Source organism: Poecilia mexicana, unplaced genomic scaffold (assembly GCF_051168715.1).
Source record: "Poecilia mexicana isolate PSO_F unplaced genomic scaffold, ASM5116871v1 scaffold_4, whole genome shotgun sequence".
In the NCBI taxonomy this organism is placed as follows: domain Eukaryota; kingdom Metazoa; phylum Chordata; class Actinopteri; order Cyprinodontiformes; family Poeciliidae; genus Poecilia; species Poecilia mexicana.
The window spans coordinates 31063740-31082175 of NW_028263373.1; the positions used below are offsets into that span (position 1 = coordinate 31063740).

Sequence of the window (18436 nt, forward strand, 5' to 3'; positions counted from 1 at the left end):
AAAATTCCTCCATAATGCTCATTGCAAGTGAGCGCAAAATGCTTGACTGTAGTTTTTGCTGCAGAAGGTGGAAACACCAGTTATATGGTTTAGGAGGCAATCACTTTTCACTCAAGGCTATATATTTTTGAATTTTTTTGCCTTAATAATACCACTTCCATCCGCCCACAAATAAAAAAAGATCAGCAAGAAAACAGCTTTCAAACTTTCAGAAGAATTGTTCCCATGAAGAACAACATAGAGGTTCAAAAGCTGTTTATTTACATTACTTTACAACCTCACCCACCAGCCTTGACTGTCAATTAGAGATGGAGCTTATGGCTCTTTGAAGTGAAATGATACAGAAGATTTGGTTACCTTCAAACACCTGTTCAAAAGATACATTTTTGAAAGTTTACATTTTTCTAAGAACAAGCTACTTTATCCCCAAAATATTTTTTATGAGTGAAATTCACAAAACAGTAAAATCATCTATTTTAAGCAAAATTAATGTATATTCAACAGGTGCAAAATACACCCAAAGTATGTTCTTGTTTTCTGGGGGATTCCTCCAGAAGTCTTGCTAAGCCCAGTAGGAGGGGTGCTTGAGCAGTTAAAAAATGTTAAAGCTGGCAGGAAATTTGACTAGGTAATGATGTCTTATTGTAAGATATTAACAATACTTACACAATTAAATTAAAAGTGATGTATTGACAATGTTGATGAGCCAAGAGTTTACCTCAAACTTTCAACTTATTGGGCAAAAGCAGTAACAAAAGTGTGTGAATAGCCAAAAAGCCCGGTATGTTGATCCTCGTTGAAAAGCACTAAAACCACTTTTATTGTGTGTTGTTTTATATCTTTGACCAGGCACTTATTCTAAGTTTTTAGATCATATCTCAGATTTGTCTTTTCAATTTTATTTAGTAGCAAATACTGATAAGATAATTATAGTGGTGTACTTTAGTCCAGTGTTTTTCAACCTTTTTTGTTGAAACACTGTTTTAATTGAAAAAATCTCGAGGCACACCACCAACCAAAAATGTAAACAAAGATACTCTGTAGCTGCCTATATTGCATATATAGTCATTCTTATCAAAGTGTCTTGAATATGAATCAAATAAACACAAAAATGTATTTTTATCACATTATTTCAAATTGCACGTAACATGTCCACTTCAAAAATACACCTGAACACTTGAACAGCCACAACACTGTGGTGTTAAATTTAAAGAAGTTGTAGAAAACTTCAAAGTGTTTTACAAACTAATCCACAAGCATTCTTATAGCCGGAATACAGAAAATAATTCTTATTCTGAAAGAAGCAATAATATTTGGGAAAGATTTCACTGTTACAATATGAAGATTTGCATGTACAAAATGTCAATATCTGTATATTTTACCCATCTAGTGTGAAACCTGTGCATGTTTGGATGAAAACAGCTGATTTCCTGGCAGAAATTGAAGAAAGACAAAGCTCTTCCTCAACAGCTCTCAGTCTCTCTGGTTTCAGTTTTTATAGTATCCAGGCTTGAGAAGCTCACTTCACACAGACATGTTGAGGGAAATGGACCCATGTTCTTTCCAACTACTGCTGAGCTTCACTGTCTTTTCCATCACTGTCGTCACAGCTAGATACGATGCTCTCACCGCTACCTGTAACATTCATGCATCACTAATTCTCTTGTTTTAATGTAAATGCTATGTACCTCCTGCCATCTAGTGGTAAAAAAAATACATGATTACGCCGCTAGTCACTACTAACCATGGTTTCGTTCACACCGACCTTAAGTGCAGCGGCTTTATTTCCCTCCTGTAGTGGCAGATCGACAGTCCTCAACTTAAAAGCTACATCATATGAGTTTGAAAACATTTCTCCGTCGTGCCTGCTGCTAGCATGTGGTTGTTCTAAATGAAAATTAACGCATTCTTCTTTGATCTACAATTTTGACTTCTAATGATTCACTTCCTGCTAGAGAGCCCCCTGGTGGTTGAAGAAAAATACACAGAAAAGCCGCACTGGGCTACAATCCGCATGGTTCAAAGTTTAGGGGGAAAAAAGCAGCTTATAGTCCGAAAAATACGGTACCATAGGTGAAATTGAATAATTTCCACAGCACACCTGACGATCACTCAAGGCACACTAGTGTGCCGCAGAACAGTGGTTGAAAAACACTGCTTTAGAGTTCATGTTGACACAGTCTATTGAAGCTCTTAAAATCTTAGACTCAGTTGACATGATGCCATGGCAAGATCACTCTGCCCCATGAGGATGTAGAGAAAAGCTCTTACAAACACTGTTCTTACAAACACTGTTATATAGTGAAGGTGGTTAAGCTCACTGCCTTACCCGAGACATTTGGTGAGGGACTTTTACCTCATCAGCCAACATTATGGCAAAGGACATAATCTAAATATTTTTGGAAAAAGTCATACATCAGGTTTGTGAAGTTATTTGCGGGAAAGCACAGAGAAATTTGCATTAAAACCCAAAGGTCTGAGCAGTGCTAAATTAGTTTTGCAAAAAAAAAAAAAAATACTGTTTCATATTAGAGTAAAGGAATTGTAAGAGGGTGTAATTCTTTTTATGTGTTTTATCTTCAATGTCTCTTTGGCTATGTGATGGTTTTCTGGTCTCATTGGTTGATGAAATTAATCTTAGTTTGTTTAATATAGCACAATACTGAAATTAAATCAAGGTGGTTTTCTTTTCGTTTCTGTAGTTTAACATATTTTTTATTTATGGATGTTTAACAGCCATAAATAAAAAAGAAAGATCATTTTACACAACTTTACTAGATGCTAATAAATATGTAAATAAATAAAAAAAACCTTTGTGCAACATTTCAAATAAAATAGCCATGTTTATTATAAAAAAACTAATAAGGATGTAAACAGTGACGTATAAAATGTTGATGAATTATGCTGAACTTTGCATAAACATTACCTCACATGTTGCAGAAATCTCAGAATCTAATGTTCCCAATGTCTGATATCTATTTCTTTAAATACAAATTCAATCTACTCAAGTAGGAGTTGCAATAATAATATCACTCAAGTAAAAGAAAAAGGTACAGTGCAGTAAAACTACTCTTATAAGTACCTTTTTCCCACAAAGTTACTTAAGTGTAACCAGTACTACCCACTTTTGAACATAGATAAACAAAATTGATAGCCTATTCTTGTTAAGGTTAACATGATATATTGGTATTAGTTAGTGATCATTTAGCTATCATTACCTGCAACCAACAGCATTACTGAACTATCAACAATTGGTTTTGGGGAAAAACTGGACAAAGTTCTTTGACTTTTGCTGGTTTTGCTGCCATGATTCTAACACACCTGAACAGCTCTGCACAGCAGCATGACTCCATCGCTGCTGCATGGGTGTAAAACCGGAGTGAGCATCTGAGGGCTCCTGTTTCGTTTGGATTAAACGGTTGCAACAGCTGAAAAACATGCAGGGTACGGTATATGCGAGTGCACCTACTGCATCAAATCAAGACAGGAATAATAGAAAGTTTTCCACTCTGAGGTAAAAACTGCTTCCAGTCTAGGTGGGGAACAGCTGACTCTGTAATGTCCCCAATGCCCACCCATGCTGCCGGGTCTGGTTATTGATGAGGTCAACCGCAGATATTTATCCATCTTTTACATGTTTTCAGACTGTTTAAGTTTTGTAAAAGGAATAAACTTTATTCCATGCTCTGAATGCTTTGGGTAGAAATGTGTTTTAAGTTAATGTTTTCCACTGACAACGTTAACCCATTTTTTCATTCTAATCTCTATGACTGCAGCGCAGTCACAATGATGGACACATTGAGTGTGAAGAAATAACTCTCATAACCCTGCTGTTTGATTATTTTTTAAATAACCTTTGAGTGTATTTTAGTTGAGTTTTCCAAACCTGAGACAATTTCATTATAGAAAATCTGTATCAGACATTGCTGTTAAAACTTTTAAAGAATGTATTCCTCTGAATCTCTGAGAAACACAGATGGAGGGAGCAATTTAATTTCTAGTCCTTCTCAAGTTGATATTCTGTAGTCTTACTTTCTTGTATGTGAAATTAGACAATTTAACCCCCTTAAAAAAGATAATTATCAATAGGAGGTTGACTAATTGGTTTAATTCAGAACTGTGTACTTTGAAGCAGAACACTAGGAAATTTGAGAGACAAATGTGCTCTTCATATCTAGAGGTGACATGATGTGGTGGACCCAAAAGCAGCAGGTAAAGACGTGGTGCAGTTTAGAAAATTTAATTAACAAAATCAGAGTCCAACTTACAAAAAATGAACATCCAAGGGAAACACAAAAACAAACCAAAGCAAATCCAAAACTGAAACTCAAAGAGATTCTAAAGAACACGGGGAATGACGAGCGTGGAGATAAGCAGGGTAACAAGACGGTCTGGCTAGTTGTGACTGAAAAAGAGGAGCTTAAGTACTGGGAGGTAGTAATTGGAACAATGGCCTAGCTAGATGAGAAGAGTGACTGCAGGTGTGAGTAGTTGGGACAGGAGCTGGCTGAGGGGCGAGGAGAAGGTGGCACATGAAAACTAAGGAGATCTACTGGGTACACAAAAGGGAGGAGAGAGAGAGCTGAAAATACTTCTAGTACAGAACATTAAGAGTAAAGAAAACCTGATAAACTAGAAGAGAGAAAGACATGAGGGAATCCATAACCTAACCTAAAACAAGGCTGATCTAACAACAAGAACTAAGTAACATAGAGGTAGAGAAACTAGAAGATCTAAACAAAGAATTAACCTAACTAGAATCACTAAAGAAAGACTACCTGAACCTAGTGACAAAATAAGAACTAGTAACAGTAAGGGGGAAGCTAAAAGGACTTAATAAATAATCTAACTAAAATTACTAAAGGAAGATATACATAGACTCGGACATGGAAGAATAACTGAACCTAGGGTGATGAAATTAAGAAATAAACATTACATTACCTAAGGTACTTTAGTTACATTACCTAAGGTATGTCGAGAAGAAGTCGAGCTCAGCCCACTCCCCCATGCCGGAGATTTTAGTTTAATAATAACAATAAATAAAGTTATCTTTAAAACTGATTACACAGGTGACATCAAGACCCAACAGTAGAGTCAGATGGTAATAAAATTAATCTGGTTGTGTGTGTTGTTATTGTGTCTTGCTTTAATTCTACTTTTTTCTATTTAATCATAAAAAATCATAGTCAGGCAGAAAGAGAGTCATGTAACAGGAAGAGCAGGTTTCCTGGAGAAAGAGGAAGTTTCCAGCCTGCAGTGTTTAAAAATAGTTCAGATTGCTCATTTTGAGCATTAAAGGTTTAAGGAATAAAATCTAGACATTTTGAGTAATTGGATAAAACCCAGAGTAAAATACTTGAATTAATAATGATAACTTATGATTAAACCAATAATTAATATTGGTTTAACCAGTGGTTGATGTTGGTTTGATTATAAGAATATTTACACTTACTCTTATACTTATGGAAGTACTTACAGGTGAAAGAAGTAACTGTAACATGGTGTCAAATAATTAGAATAATGAATTATTCTTGGTTTCTTTTCAGAAATGTCTGTAATAACACATTATGATTATAAGAGTAACTAATAAGTAATGGTTATTATAATATTATAAGTGAATGCTAAACCAGAGCAACCAAAAGGTTATAAATGTGATTTTGACATTGAACTTGAAATGGTGTAAAATGTGTAACTGTAACTAAAGGTCACTGATGTTGTGTTGGAGGTAGATGGTAGGTGAAAGGTCAGGGAAAAAGAGGAACTGATAGGAGAGCAGAGGTGACCAAGGCCTTATTGCTAAACTTTAACTTTCCTAAGAAAAGGTTAGACACAAGAGGACTGTTGAGCAACTTGGGACATTAGTACAGACATCAGGTCATCATGTCTCCAAGACGGTGATGGATATGAGATCATCGGTCCAAGCAGTCAGCCAATGAGACAGGCACAGCAACAAAGCTAGCCAATGCAAATGCACCAAAAGGGTGGATAAACCCTTTATAAGGTGAGTGCAAAAGAGGAATCTTTGGTTGGATCCTTCAGGCAGCTTCGAGCCAAGATCGAGATGGACAAAGAACTCTGCAGCTGAAGAAGAGCCGGAGCCACAGAGCCAAAGACTGTTCTGCACATGGGGACCAACCCGTTAGCCCCGCAACATGTGGCTTCAAATTGTATTTCTCTCATCAGCTGGGTTCGAGACCCCAAAGACAAAGACCAAGGCAAAGATGAAGATAAAGACAAAGGCAAAGAACAAAGGCAAAGAGGAAGAACTGGTGTGTTCCTTCCATGAGACCAGCTCATCTACATCTCGAAGGACCAGAAAGATCGTGAGACGAAGAGAAAGGAGCTACAGAGCTGCAAGACAAGAAGGAAGTCACCCTGAGGCCCGAGATCTGCCGCTCTGACTCAGTACTCTTCCTGTACTGGGAGCCTCCTGCTGCTGCAACACCTTTTCCATCATCAGGCCAGTTCTGGGGTTCAAAATGCCAAACTCCATCAGTCTCTCTCAAAGTTTACCTGTTTTAGTTCACAGTGTCAGCATTAGGGAAAGATAGACTAGATTATTGATTTTACTTATTTGATTATTTCTGTTACTGATTTAAGCTGTACTGACCCTTGCAAAATTGCCTTACTAATAAAATACTTAGCATTAAGAAAATCTAAAAGATGTTGTGGACATTCAGTTAATGAGTCACCTTAAAGTTCTTTGATGGTTGTAAAATAGCTATGAAGTTTGATTCTGGGAGGAAAAAGTGGTAAATGTTTTATAGGTTGCTTTTGGCCCAAAACTAAAACAACACCCTTGGGACTCGTCCGAGTCACTAAAACCTACCTGGTTCAGTAACAAGTGCAAGTTGTAATAAAGGGAAAGAGCGACCGTTAACAGGTGTGCTCTGTGAAACTAGCTGATTCCGGGCTGCTCAATCTGGCTAATTCACAGGGTGAAAAAGGGTGGCTGGAGGCAAAGGTCGTTGGAAGCCAGGCTAGTCTTTCTCGCGCCCAGCTTAAACAGAATGTCCTCTATATTCTCATCTGTAGTAATACTCCGGAGTTAGAGGCCTCTCGGACCTGTTAGACGGAGAGCTGGGAGCAACATCTCCCTCCTCTCAGAAGGGGAAGTAGAGAGAGAGAGAGAAGGGGTGGGGGGTGCTGCGCAACAACAGGTAACTAAAGAATAAACCAAACTAGACTGAAAATGGGACTTCCAGGTGAGCAAGCAAGATGGCGACAGCTTAACCGGGTGGATAAACTTAAAAGTGAGTCAAAATGCCAAAGTCCAAATCAAAGAGTACTCTGCTGTCTCGACAGTTGTTGTTATGAGAAGAAGAAACCAACAAATAAGGTATGGCTAACCTCTCGGACTCGGAAGCATCACTAGCAGCTAATGATATAGTTAACGAGACAGCTAATCTACAAACTATTCTCCAAGAGATAAGAGAATCACATTGAGAAAATGGTGAGGGGTTCCAAGAGGTTAAAGAGGAAATAAAGAACATAAACAGAAGAGTGGACGAAGCAGAAATGCGCATCTTGGAAGCGGAGAACAGGATTCAGCAGGTCAAAGAGGTGGCTATGAAGCTAAGTAAAGCGCAGGACGAGTTCGAGGTCAAGCTAGTGGAGCTCGAGGGGAGATCGAGACGGGAAAACATAAGGCTCCACGGCATTGCAGAGGGCTCCAATGACAGCTCACTATCTATCTCAGCCTTCATTGATCTACTCCGAGAAAAATTGGACATTCCGACATCACTCGACCTGAGCATTGAAAGAGCTCACCACTCTCTGGGACCCAGAGCTCCACCTGAAGCCTGAAGCCCCTCCCCCCCTACGTTTGTTAAGTACGTTAAGTTTACCACATCTAAGGTCAAAGACGAAATACTAAAATGAGCCTGGCAACAGAAAGGCTTCATGCTGGCTGGGAAAAACAGTCATAGTGGATCATGATTATGCTCCAGACGTGTTAACCCTTGTGTCTACAAATGGGGTCCAACCGACCCCACACATGTAAAACTTGTATCATTTGCCACAGTCCTCTACGTTTGCCTCAGTCCTTGCACATACAAGGGTTAAAAGGGCGACACGAGTACCTTGAAGTGAAGCGGGTCCTCAGAGAAAAAAAGACCAAATTCCAGATCCCGTTCCCGGCCAAGTTGAGGGTACTCTACGAGAACAACATATGAGTCTACAACTCTGCACCTGAAGCAACAAAAGACATGATGAACAGAGGCTTCCAAATCACCGTTATCCAGCCATCTACGACGTGGGTTGACAAGATCAAGAGCATGATGTGGACCAAGTCAGGAAGGACAGACAAGGATCATCCACGGAATGGAACACCAGAGGGATATAAGAAGAAAGTGGACGAGCTTAGAAGAGAACAAGCACAATCATAGGAGCAGATGGATCAAACATATCCCTTTTTTTTGTTTGGCTTTGTTTTTATTATTGCTACTTCTTCTCTCGTGATGTTATTTGGAGTCGGGGACCGCACCTCCTAGAAAATGGAATGCTATAACCAGGTAACACCACTAGAGGGCCCTTCGCAACCACGGAGTTGCACTGGTTTTCCCTCAAAATTGCTCACAAACTATAACACCATTAAGGTGTTAGGGTTAGGCAGCTAGTGGTTCCCCAACAGGTGAGAAGTGCCATCATCACCTTGGGGCATTCGATTCCCTGGGCTGGCCACCTGGGTAAGCACAAAACCACAGCTCGCATAAAACACCAATTTTACTGGCCTGGTCTAAGCAAAGATGTAGCTCAGTTTTGCAAGAGTTGTCCAGAGTGTCAGATGACCTCCGCTAAAATTCCTCCCAGAGCTCCACTCCAGCCCCTCCCAGTCATCGGTGTCCCTTTTGAGCGTCTGGGAATGGACATTGTGGGGCCTGTGGAGAGGAGTACAGCAGGTAATCGTTACATGCTTGTTGTAACAGATTATGCAACAAAATACCCTGAAGTGTTTCCTTTAAAATCTATAAAGGCCAGACCCATTGCATCTTGCCTGGTGCAGTTATTTGCAAGGGTTGGGTTTCCTCGGGAAATATTAACAGATCAAGGAACAAATTTTATGTCTACTCTATTGAAACAAGTATATCAACTGTTGGGTATCCGGAGCCTGAGGACTTCCCCATACCATCCTCAAACTGATGGGCTAACAGAACGCTTTAATCAGACCCTGAAGCAAATGCTCAGAAAGTTTGTCAATGACCAGGGTACAGATTGGGATCAGTGGCTGCCGTATCTTCTTTTTGCCTATAGGGAAGTGCCCCAAGCCTCCACTGGTTTCTCTCCCTTTGAGTGATTGTATGGCTATGATGTTCGTGGTCCTCTCTCTCTGCTAAGAGAGATCTGGGAGGGGGAGAAGACTAGGGCAGGACCCAATAACATTCTGTCTTATGTTATTCAGATGAGAGAGCGCTTGGAAAAAATGAGCGAGCTGGCCCAATCACACATGTCGAAGGCTCAGCAGCAGCAGAAGACATGGTATGATAAAGTTGCTCGGCACCGCTCATTTGATCCAGGACAGAAAGTACTGGTACTTCTTCCCAGTGATAACAGCAAACTGTTGGCTAAGTGGCAGGGGCCGTATGAAGTTGTGAGGAAGATTGGGCCAGCCACATATGAAGTATCCACCCCAGGACAGTTGCGGCCCAGCAGGGTTTTGCATATAAATCTGCTAAAAGAGTGGGTGCAGCGGGTTGAACACAAGGCAGATGCACTGCTTATACGGAGGGTGGCGGAAGAGGATGAAGTGGAGGAGCAATATTTGCCACCTTCTGCCTCTCTAGATTTGGATCTTGGCCATCTACCCCAGGACAAGCAGCAACAGGTGAGAGAACTCTGTAACTCTGCAGTGTTTCAACAGAACCCAGGAAGAACAAGTGTGGTGGAACATGACATTGTAGTACGACAAGGTGCTACTGCAAGGCGATTAAGCTATAGAATCCCAGAACGCCTGTTGTCTTCATTAAAGACTGAAGTTGACATGATGCTACGATTAAAGATCATTGAAACATCTAAAAGTGAATGGTGTAATCCGGTGGTGTTGGTGCCTAAGAAGGATGGAAGCACTAGGTTCTGTATTGATTTCAGATACCTAAATTCTATCTTTGTTTGACTCCTATCCAACACCCAGAATTGATGATCTGCTCGAACGTCTGGGAAAAGCAAGCTACTTGACTACGGTGGATCTGTGTAAGGGCTACTGGCAGGTCCCACTCACTAAATGCTCCAGAGAGTACACTGCCTTCAGGACTCCATGGGGCCTGTTTCATTTTACAGTCTTACCATTTGGGTTACATGGAGCTCCAGCCACTTTCCAACGGCTAATGGATCAAGTGTTGCATAACTGCTCTGATTTTGCTGCTGCTTACTTGGATGATATTGTCATTCACAGTGCTACCTGGGAGGAACATCTGGAACATCTACGCCTTGTCCTGGGTTCTCTTCAATCAGCAGGGTTGATTGTGAATGCATCAAAATGCACCATTGCTGCTGCTGAGACAGAATACCTTGGGAATGTCATTGGAAAGGCGTTATCAGGCCACAAATTAATAAAGTGAAGGCACTGGAATTATGCCCACTGCCCCAAACAAGGAAGCAACTAAGATCTTTCTTGGGCATGGCTGGGTTTTACCGTCGTTTTATTCCCCAGTTTTCCAGCAGGGCAGCTCTGCTCACAGACATGACGGGAACCCGCTCTCCCAATAATATGCAGTGGACCGAGGAGGGAGTGGCGGCATTTTATGACATCCAGCAGTCATTGAGTAAGCAACCTGTATTGTACAGTCCTAACTTTGAAGAAGAGTTTATATTACAGACTGATGCTTCAGATAAGGGTCTGGGAGCTGTTCTCCTTCAGGAAACAACGGGAGGCCGTCGTCCAGTGGCATACATCAGCCGGAAATTGTTTCCGGCTGAGGTTCGCTATTCCACAGTGGAAAAGGAGATGTTGGCCATTAAGTGGGCTCTAGACTCCTTCCGTTACTACCTGTTGGGAAGAGACTTCACACTGGAGACGGATCATAAAGCACTGCAGTGGCTTAAAAAGATGAAGGATACGAATGGGCGAATTACCCGTTTGTACTTGGCTCTACAACCGTTCCAGTTCACTGTACGCCACATACCAGGAAAGGAGAACATCACGGCTGACTATCTCTCTCGCTGCATCAGCGAGAGTCCTGAAGAGGGGGGGTGTGTGATGGCAAGCCACACAGGGTGAGATCCACATTTCATTAATAGTTACTTTTCACTTTAGTTTGTTTTGTAAGTTTAAGTATTCTTTATATTTTTTTCCACCTTCCAATGTTTATATGGAGTGCACACGTATTAACAATGCAAGGTCGAAATTTAATTATGTTGTATTAATATTGTTTTCTTTGTTTGAGTTACCTGGGTGTTTGGCTCCCCTTCCTGGTGGATAAAAGGCGTGGGAAAGGGCCGAGGTTCCTAAAGTACAGCTGATGGCCTCATTGGACTGAACCACCTGTGTCATGCTGGGGGGGGATGTTTTTGGGTTTATTTTATTGTTTGTGTTAATTGTTAGGTGGCAGCCATTTTGTTTTCCCCTATTGTGTCCACATGGTTTAGCTAAACCTGTATTTAAATCCCCTTCTGTGTCATTTCAGTTAGGTCAGTTTATTGTTTTGTCAGTTATGTTTTCGTCTAGTAATTTATGTTGACCTCTTTTATTGGCATGCCTGTTTAATTGTTATGTTAAATTTTGTTCATATTTTTGGGTAAATAAAACCCACCTTTTTTGAATTCAACTACCTGTGTTCTGCGTTTTGTACTGCCTGGTCCCTGACAAGGTGGTTAATAAGACCAGTGGAAAGGGAGTCTTTAAATGGACGTGTGTTAGCTTGATTTACAAAGCTAAAATGTTTGGATTGTTCACAGTTGTTCTTTGTTTGAGTAGCTTCAGGATGTCACTTATTTTACTTGTTCTGAATATTCAGCGATATACAACCCACGACTTCATTATCACCACTAAGAAATACAATCTACAATGTAAAAGGAGTTCTTAACCCAATAAAAAGGGCCAAAATATTAGGAAAAATGAAAAAAGAAAAGGCAGAGGTAGTATTCCTCCAGGAAACTCATCTCTCAGAGGTAGAGCATAGTAAACTTAAAAGATTGGGCTTTAATCGGGTATTTGGTGCATCATATAAATCAGGTTGTAGAAGGGGGGTGGCAACCTTAATATCCCACAGGGTCACATTTGAGATGATCCATGAATATTAAGACAAAGTTGGTAGATATAATATAATAGCAGGCAGACTCGAGGGACAAGAAATTACCTTTGTCAACGTGTATGTCCCACCAGGTTCAGAGTGGACATTTTATAAACATATCTTTAATATGATGATAACTAAATCACGTGGCATAGTAGTCTGGCAGAGACTTTAATGTAAGATTAAATGTAACACTTCTGAAGAGACCTAAACAACCCAGAGTTAATTGCAGCATAGATAAGAAGATCAGGAAGATGATCAAAGACCTGGGGATGAGTGACGTTTGGCGTGAACTCGACCCCAGAAAGAGGGACTATACATTCTACTCAGCACCTCACCACTCATATTAAGAATAGATTACTTTTTCATGTATAACAAGGATTTAGGCCAAGTAGAAAAATGTCATACTGGGCTAATGGATCTCTCGGATCATTGTCCTCTTCATATAAAAGTAAATGTTAACATAACAAAAACCCTGTTTCTATAGAGACTTAACTCTAGCATACTCAAGGGCAAAATTAAAGAAGAGTTAAGGCAAGAAATTCAGACATATATGCAGGACGACAATGGAGAAGTCTCCCCGGTAATATTATGGGATGCCTGTAAAGCTGCCTTGAGAGGAAAAATAATTGCAATATTGTCCCTTGTAAAATAAAAACTAAGTAAGAAAAATTTTATAATTTGGAACATGAACTGGCTGAATAGAGGGGAAAAAATAAAAACAAAGTAGATCTAAAAACTTTACAGAAAATAAAACAAACCAGAGATTAAATTAATCAAGAATTACAGCCCAGTATAGAGAAGAAACTTTTATTCTTAAGACAGAGTTACTATGAAACAAGCCCAAAGTCATCAAAAGTTTTAGCATAAAGACTTAAGAAACAGGAGAAAGGAACTATTTACAAAATTAGAGAATCAATAACTGAAAAAGTTACCTATAAAGGTATAGAAATAAGAAAGTGCTTCAAAAAATACCAAAAATTGTATGCTCTAAAAGAACAAGAAGGAATGGATGAGGCTAGTGCTCACTACTGAAAAAATTGCTGCTGCCCACAGTGTCAAGTGAACAAAATGAAGTTCTGACCAAAAATATATCAACCCAAGAAATTGAAAAAGCAATAAATAAAAACTTAACAAATCACCAGGACCAGATGGATTCAATGCTGATTGGTATAAGATCTATTTAAAAGAACTTTCTCCTGTTCTTTTGAGAACATTTAACTGAGTTCTAAATAGGGGACAAATTCAACCCTCCTGGAGGGAAACAATGATAACAGTTATCCCAAAAGAAGGTAAAGACAAACTAAATTGTTCAAACTACCGCCCAATAAGTCTACTTAATCAAGATTATAAAATCTTTCCATTCATATTAGCCAAAAGATTAGAGCATATCCTCCCAGATATAATAAATTTAGACCAGAGAGGGTTCATAAAGAACAGACGAACCAGAGACAATATTAGAAGAACCCTAAACGTGATCAACCACATGAAGAAGACAGATGAACAAGCAATTATACTGGGCCTAGATGCACAAAAAGCATTCAACACTGTAGAACACTTTTTATTCTTATTCAGAGTCTTGTCATAATTAAACTTTTCCAATAAATTTATAAAAATAATTCAGGAACTGTACAATAAGCCTACAGGTAAGATTCGGATTAATAGGGCGTTATCAGAAGAAATAAAAATTGAGCAAGGGTGCAGACAAGGATGTTCCATGTCCCCATTACTATTCGCCATATTTATTGAATCTTTAGCACAATGGATTAGGCAAAAAATCAAAATACATGGCATAAAGATAAACCATATTGAACAAAAATTAGTGCCATTTGTGGATGATATTTTAATCTACCTGGCAATTTTAAAGTTACAAACTGAACTCCCACAAATCTCAGGTCTTGGCATTCAAATATTCACCCGACAATATTGACAATGAAGACTTCAAAATAAATTGGGACATGAATTCAATTGTATACTTGGGAGTGACCATTCCTAAAGACCCAAGTAATGTTGTCTCAGCAAATTATGACCCATTAATGACTAAAATAAAAAATGATGGAGCCTATTGCCCTATCTGGGCCTCATGCAAAGAGTAGAAGCTATCAAAATGATGATGTTGCCAAAACTACTATACTTTTTTCAGACACTACCAGCAGAACCAGCCAAATCTATGTTCCAAGAAATCAACAAACTGATTTCAAGATTTATGTGGCAAGGGAAACAGCCAAGCACTAGATTTTAAACTTTACAGCTGAGTAAAAATAAAAGAGGCCTTTCACTCCCAAACATGAGTAACTATTACAAAGCAAAGCAAATAAATCCACTGGTGGAGATGTGTGACTCCTCCTACACAGCAAAATGAAAGGAGATTGAATGTACAAACAATGGTGTCCCCTTGCAAGCAGCAATTGGAAATATAGACTTAATAAAAGACCTTAAAGATCTCAATCCATGTTCAGAAACAGCACTTAAGATCTGGTCAAAATTAGTAAAAGAAAATAAAGTCCTGTTTACCAATTAGATGGATAGCATATGATCAACACTATACTCCAAATAAAACAGATAATACTTTTAAAAACTGGATTGAAAAGGGCTTGGTAAAATATAATAATTTATATCATAAAGGCTGCCCGAGGACCTTTCAAGACATTAAGCAAAAGTATGGTCTTGATAACACAGATTTTTTTCGTTATTTACAAATCCAGCACTATTTAGAAAAAACAAATAAAAATGAACCAGCCAGGACATTTGTTGGTATATTAAATATTTTTCTAAAATCGTATCAATCAACCTCTGTTAATAAATTAACATCCAAAATGTATAATGAGCAACAAGGGAGCCACCAAATTCACATTGAAGACTGGTCAGACATTTTGAATAACTGTTGGAAATAGGCCTGTCACGATAACAAATTTTGCTGAGCGATTATAATTGTCTAAAAAATTATTGCGATAAACGATAATATTGTTTCATGACCTTTTGACACTGATTTAATGGAAATGACTAAAAATGCATGCAATTTCCTGCCATAGATAGATACACTTTATTTTCAAAAGAACACATAACACTGGAACTGATAAACTAAATAAACAAAACAACCCAAAACAAAAATAAAATGGATTCTCAGTCTCCATTAACAAAAAACGTACTTTAATAAAAACTAAGCAACATAAAACAAAAGTGGAAATAAATACTGCATTCAACCAAAAGAGTGCAGATTATGAAGTCTGTATGCTGTATTGCGCTTCGGTAATCACTAGACTTAAATAGAGAAGATGGGCACATCCGACTACCTAATGCAATAGTTCACACTACACAATTTTTTGCCCCAATTTTCCCCTTACGATAATCTTAGAACATTGGCCGATCTAAGATTGTCACTGGTGATTTCGTAACTGATCATCTTGTAGTGCAGTGGTTCCCAAACTTTTTCTCCTGGGCCCCCACTGTGGATTACCAAAATGGAGAGGCTACCTGGTTGACTGATGTGTGTGAGTGGTGGGGGGAGTTTGGAGTGATCGACTTATTTTGGCGACAAAATGAATTGAAGTAGCTGAACATAGACAACATTGTCAGTAGCCTAGAGGCTACTTGTTAAGCTTAAGGTGCTGTGTTGATATTAGCTAGTCATCATTTAGCTAACATTACCTGCATCCCAGTGACGTGTGGTCAGGGGAGGCACCTGTCATTGTGGAAAAATAATATATAATGATAAAATAATTTATATTGCTATTTTCACCCTGTGGTTTGTACTAAAAAGTACCTATTTTTCATTTAACTTAACCAATTCTGATGATTTTATCTTCAAAATCGCTAAATGTTTGCAGTTTCCCATTCAATGCTTGGAAGCGAAGCCAGTGATGCAGCAGCGAGCTGTAGCGAGCAGAACAGATTCAAGGTGAGGAAGACAGTTCTTTGCCTCAAGGCAGGGGGCGCTCATGATCCCAGACATTATGACTCCACAATTGCAGAGTAAGACAGTAACAGCGAGCTAGCAGCTAGCCATGCAGTAAAGTCAAGTGCAGCGATATATTTATAGTTTTCTCCTCTTACCACAGCAATCACTAATAAATATACCTTTTATATTTATGTATACATAAATATACAATAGTGGCAAATATATGTATACATAAATATACAGTAGTAAAAGTCCTTTGTGCACTTTTACTAACCATAATCAGAGTTTTAAATAAATTTAAATGTCATGAAACATTAATTTTTACTTTACTTTGAAAATCTAACACTGGCTGCTGCCTGTCTAGCTGCGGCAAAGACAACTTATTATTATAAGTTGATAACAATCAACTTATAATCAATAAGTTGATTATTATGCCAGTAATACACTCACCAGCCGCTTTATTAGGTTAATCTTGCTAGTACTGGGTACATTATGCCATGAAGGATTAAGGCAGTTGCCTTAATCCTTCATGGCATAATGCTCTGCTCACACATCAACAGCTATTATTATTTTTATTTCATTTAAAATTATTTAATCGCGAATACAGTAAATAAATACAATTTATAGAAATGGGTGGATGTTTTTTATATCATGGTCCAGAAGAGGATTTTTGTTTCTGTAATTTGCAATGTTTGAAGAAGTATTAATTCTCCCTCTTTCTCGGTTATTATTTATTTTACATTACATTTAGCATTCTTAATTGCACTTTCCGATCCATTTGACAGATTGTTTGTTGCAATTCATTTCTGGAAGTTTGACCAAGGTAGTTCCAGGCAATATACAGTGATCCCTCGTTTTTCCGGGGGGGGGGGGGGTTGCGTTCCGAAAATAACCCACGATAAGTGAAATCCGCGAAGTAGTTACCTTTATTTTTTTACAACTATTACACAACATAATTAAATACTCTACATTGACAACAAAGAACAAAACCTGTTTTGAGATCAGCAGATGTGCATCAATCACGGCATTACTGTGTCATGTCATTAAAGCGTCTCCTCCAAGTTGCTTTGCGAGATTCTCAGCTGTATCTACGGCAGAGCCTCCGGCCACAGTTTTTTTCAGCAGGCATTCAAAGTTTCAATTTCCATCTCCTGAATGGTTAATCTGTAATACGTATATTTCAGCCAATCAGGACGCAGAACACAATGCACTGTGAAAAAACCTGCACAAAAAAAATCCGCGAAGCAGCGAGACCGTGAAAGGTGAACCGCATTATAGCGAGGGATCACTGTAGTTCCACAAACAACTCAGTGGCATTTTTTACTTAAGGCTGCATAGCTTTATACAACAGACAAACTGAGATTTCAATAGCATGATGGAGGCATAGTTGGATTTGTTGTACGGCACCTTTTACAGACAGTCTTCAATTTGCACTTAAAAAAATGTAGCGTAATAAATAATAAAATACCATCTGCTTGCTTTTATTCTGTAATGGGCTTAATTTGCTCTCGTTTACAATCTTCACTGAAAGACATAATGCAACACAACATGGTCTTCTATATAATGCACAAAAGTTTTTGTTTCTTTGTTCAGTCAAGTATGTCACAAAACTTGATGTACATTTACTTGCTATGGTGCCTAGTATTAGTACATTAGTGTGAGAGAGTTTATTACCGGTCCTGACTTGAGAGTGTGTTTGGGTGACAGGCTGCCGGTGCTGTTGAGTGATGTCATGCTGCCATGGGAGGGTGTGGAATGTAGTGAGTCTTTTAGTGGAGGGGGGCTGGCTGGTAGTCCAGGAACAGGACCTGGCACTGAGCAGAGGCTCTTCTTCCTCTTTGATGGAGGGATGAGGGCAGAGGGGAGGAGTGCGGGAATCGGCTCCTTCTCTAAGGCCCGATACACAAGGTGCATGGCCTGAAAGAACATAATCTGCTTTAATAGTTGCATAAAGAGCTTTTCTGAAACAGCAAATGCTCCACAGACATCAGAAAATGTGTCAAATCTACACATAGGCACAAGTATCAAAAAACCTTTAGAGCTGTCAAAATGTCTGTATATAAGACCACAGACACTCTGATTACCTTAACTGGGATTAAACACTTTGCTACTTTTTGATAAAGCTTATTGTTAGAGTAGCTTGGGTTATCCTGAACTGGCTCTGTAGTCATTGTGTCACAGATATGACTGCTGGAGGACATACCGGCCATTTTTACTCACTCCGCCGTTTCCCCCTTCTAAAAGTTCTGAAGAAACATGAAACATCGATTTTATTTATAATGCCCTTTTTATATCAAAAAGATCTCAAAGG

At 38.9% G+C, this 18436-nt stretch overlaps 1 protein-coding gene across 2 annotated transcripts in view; it reads right to left on the reverse strand.

The window, feature by feature from the left end:
* LOC106909087 (epidermal growth factor receptor substrate 15-like 1) overlaps window positions 1-18436 on the reverse strand; it is a 161602-nt gene that overhangs the window by 119955 nt on the left and 23211 nt on the right. For both annotated transcript variants that reach the window (XM_088005198.1, XM_088005197.1), the window contains exon 9: window positions 17800-18042. In XM_088005198.1, the coding sequence (XP_087861324.1) occupies window positions 17800-18042 (243 nt within the window). The remainder of the gene's footprint in view (window positions 1-17799; window positions 18043-18436) is intronic.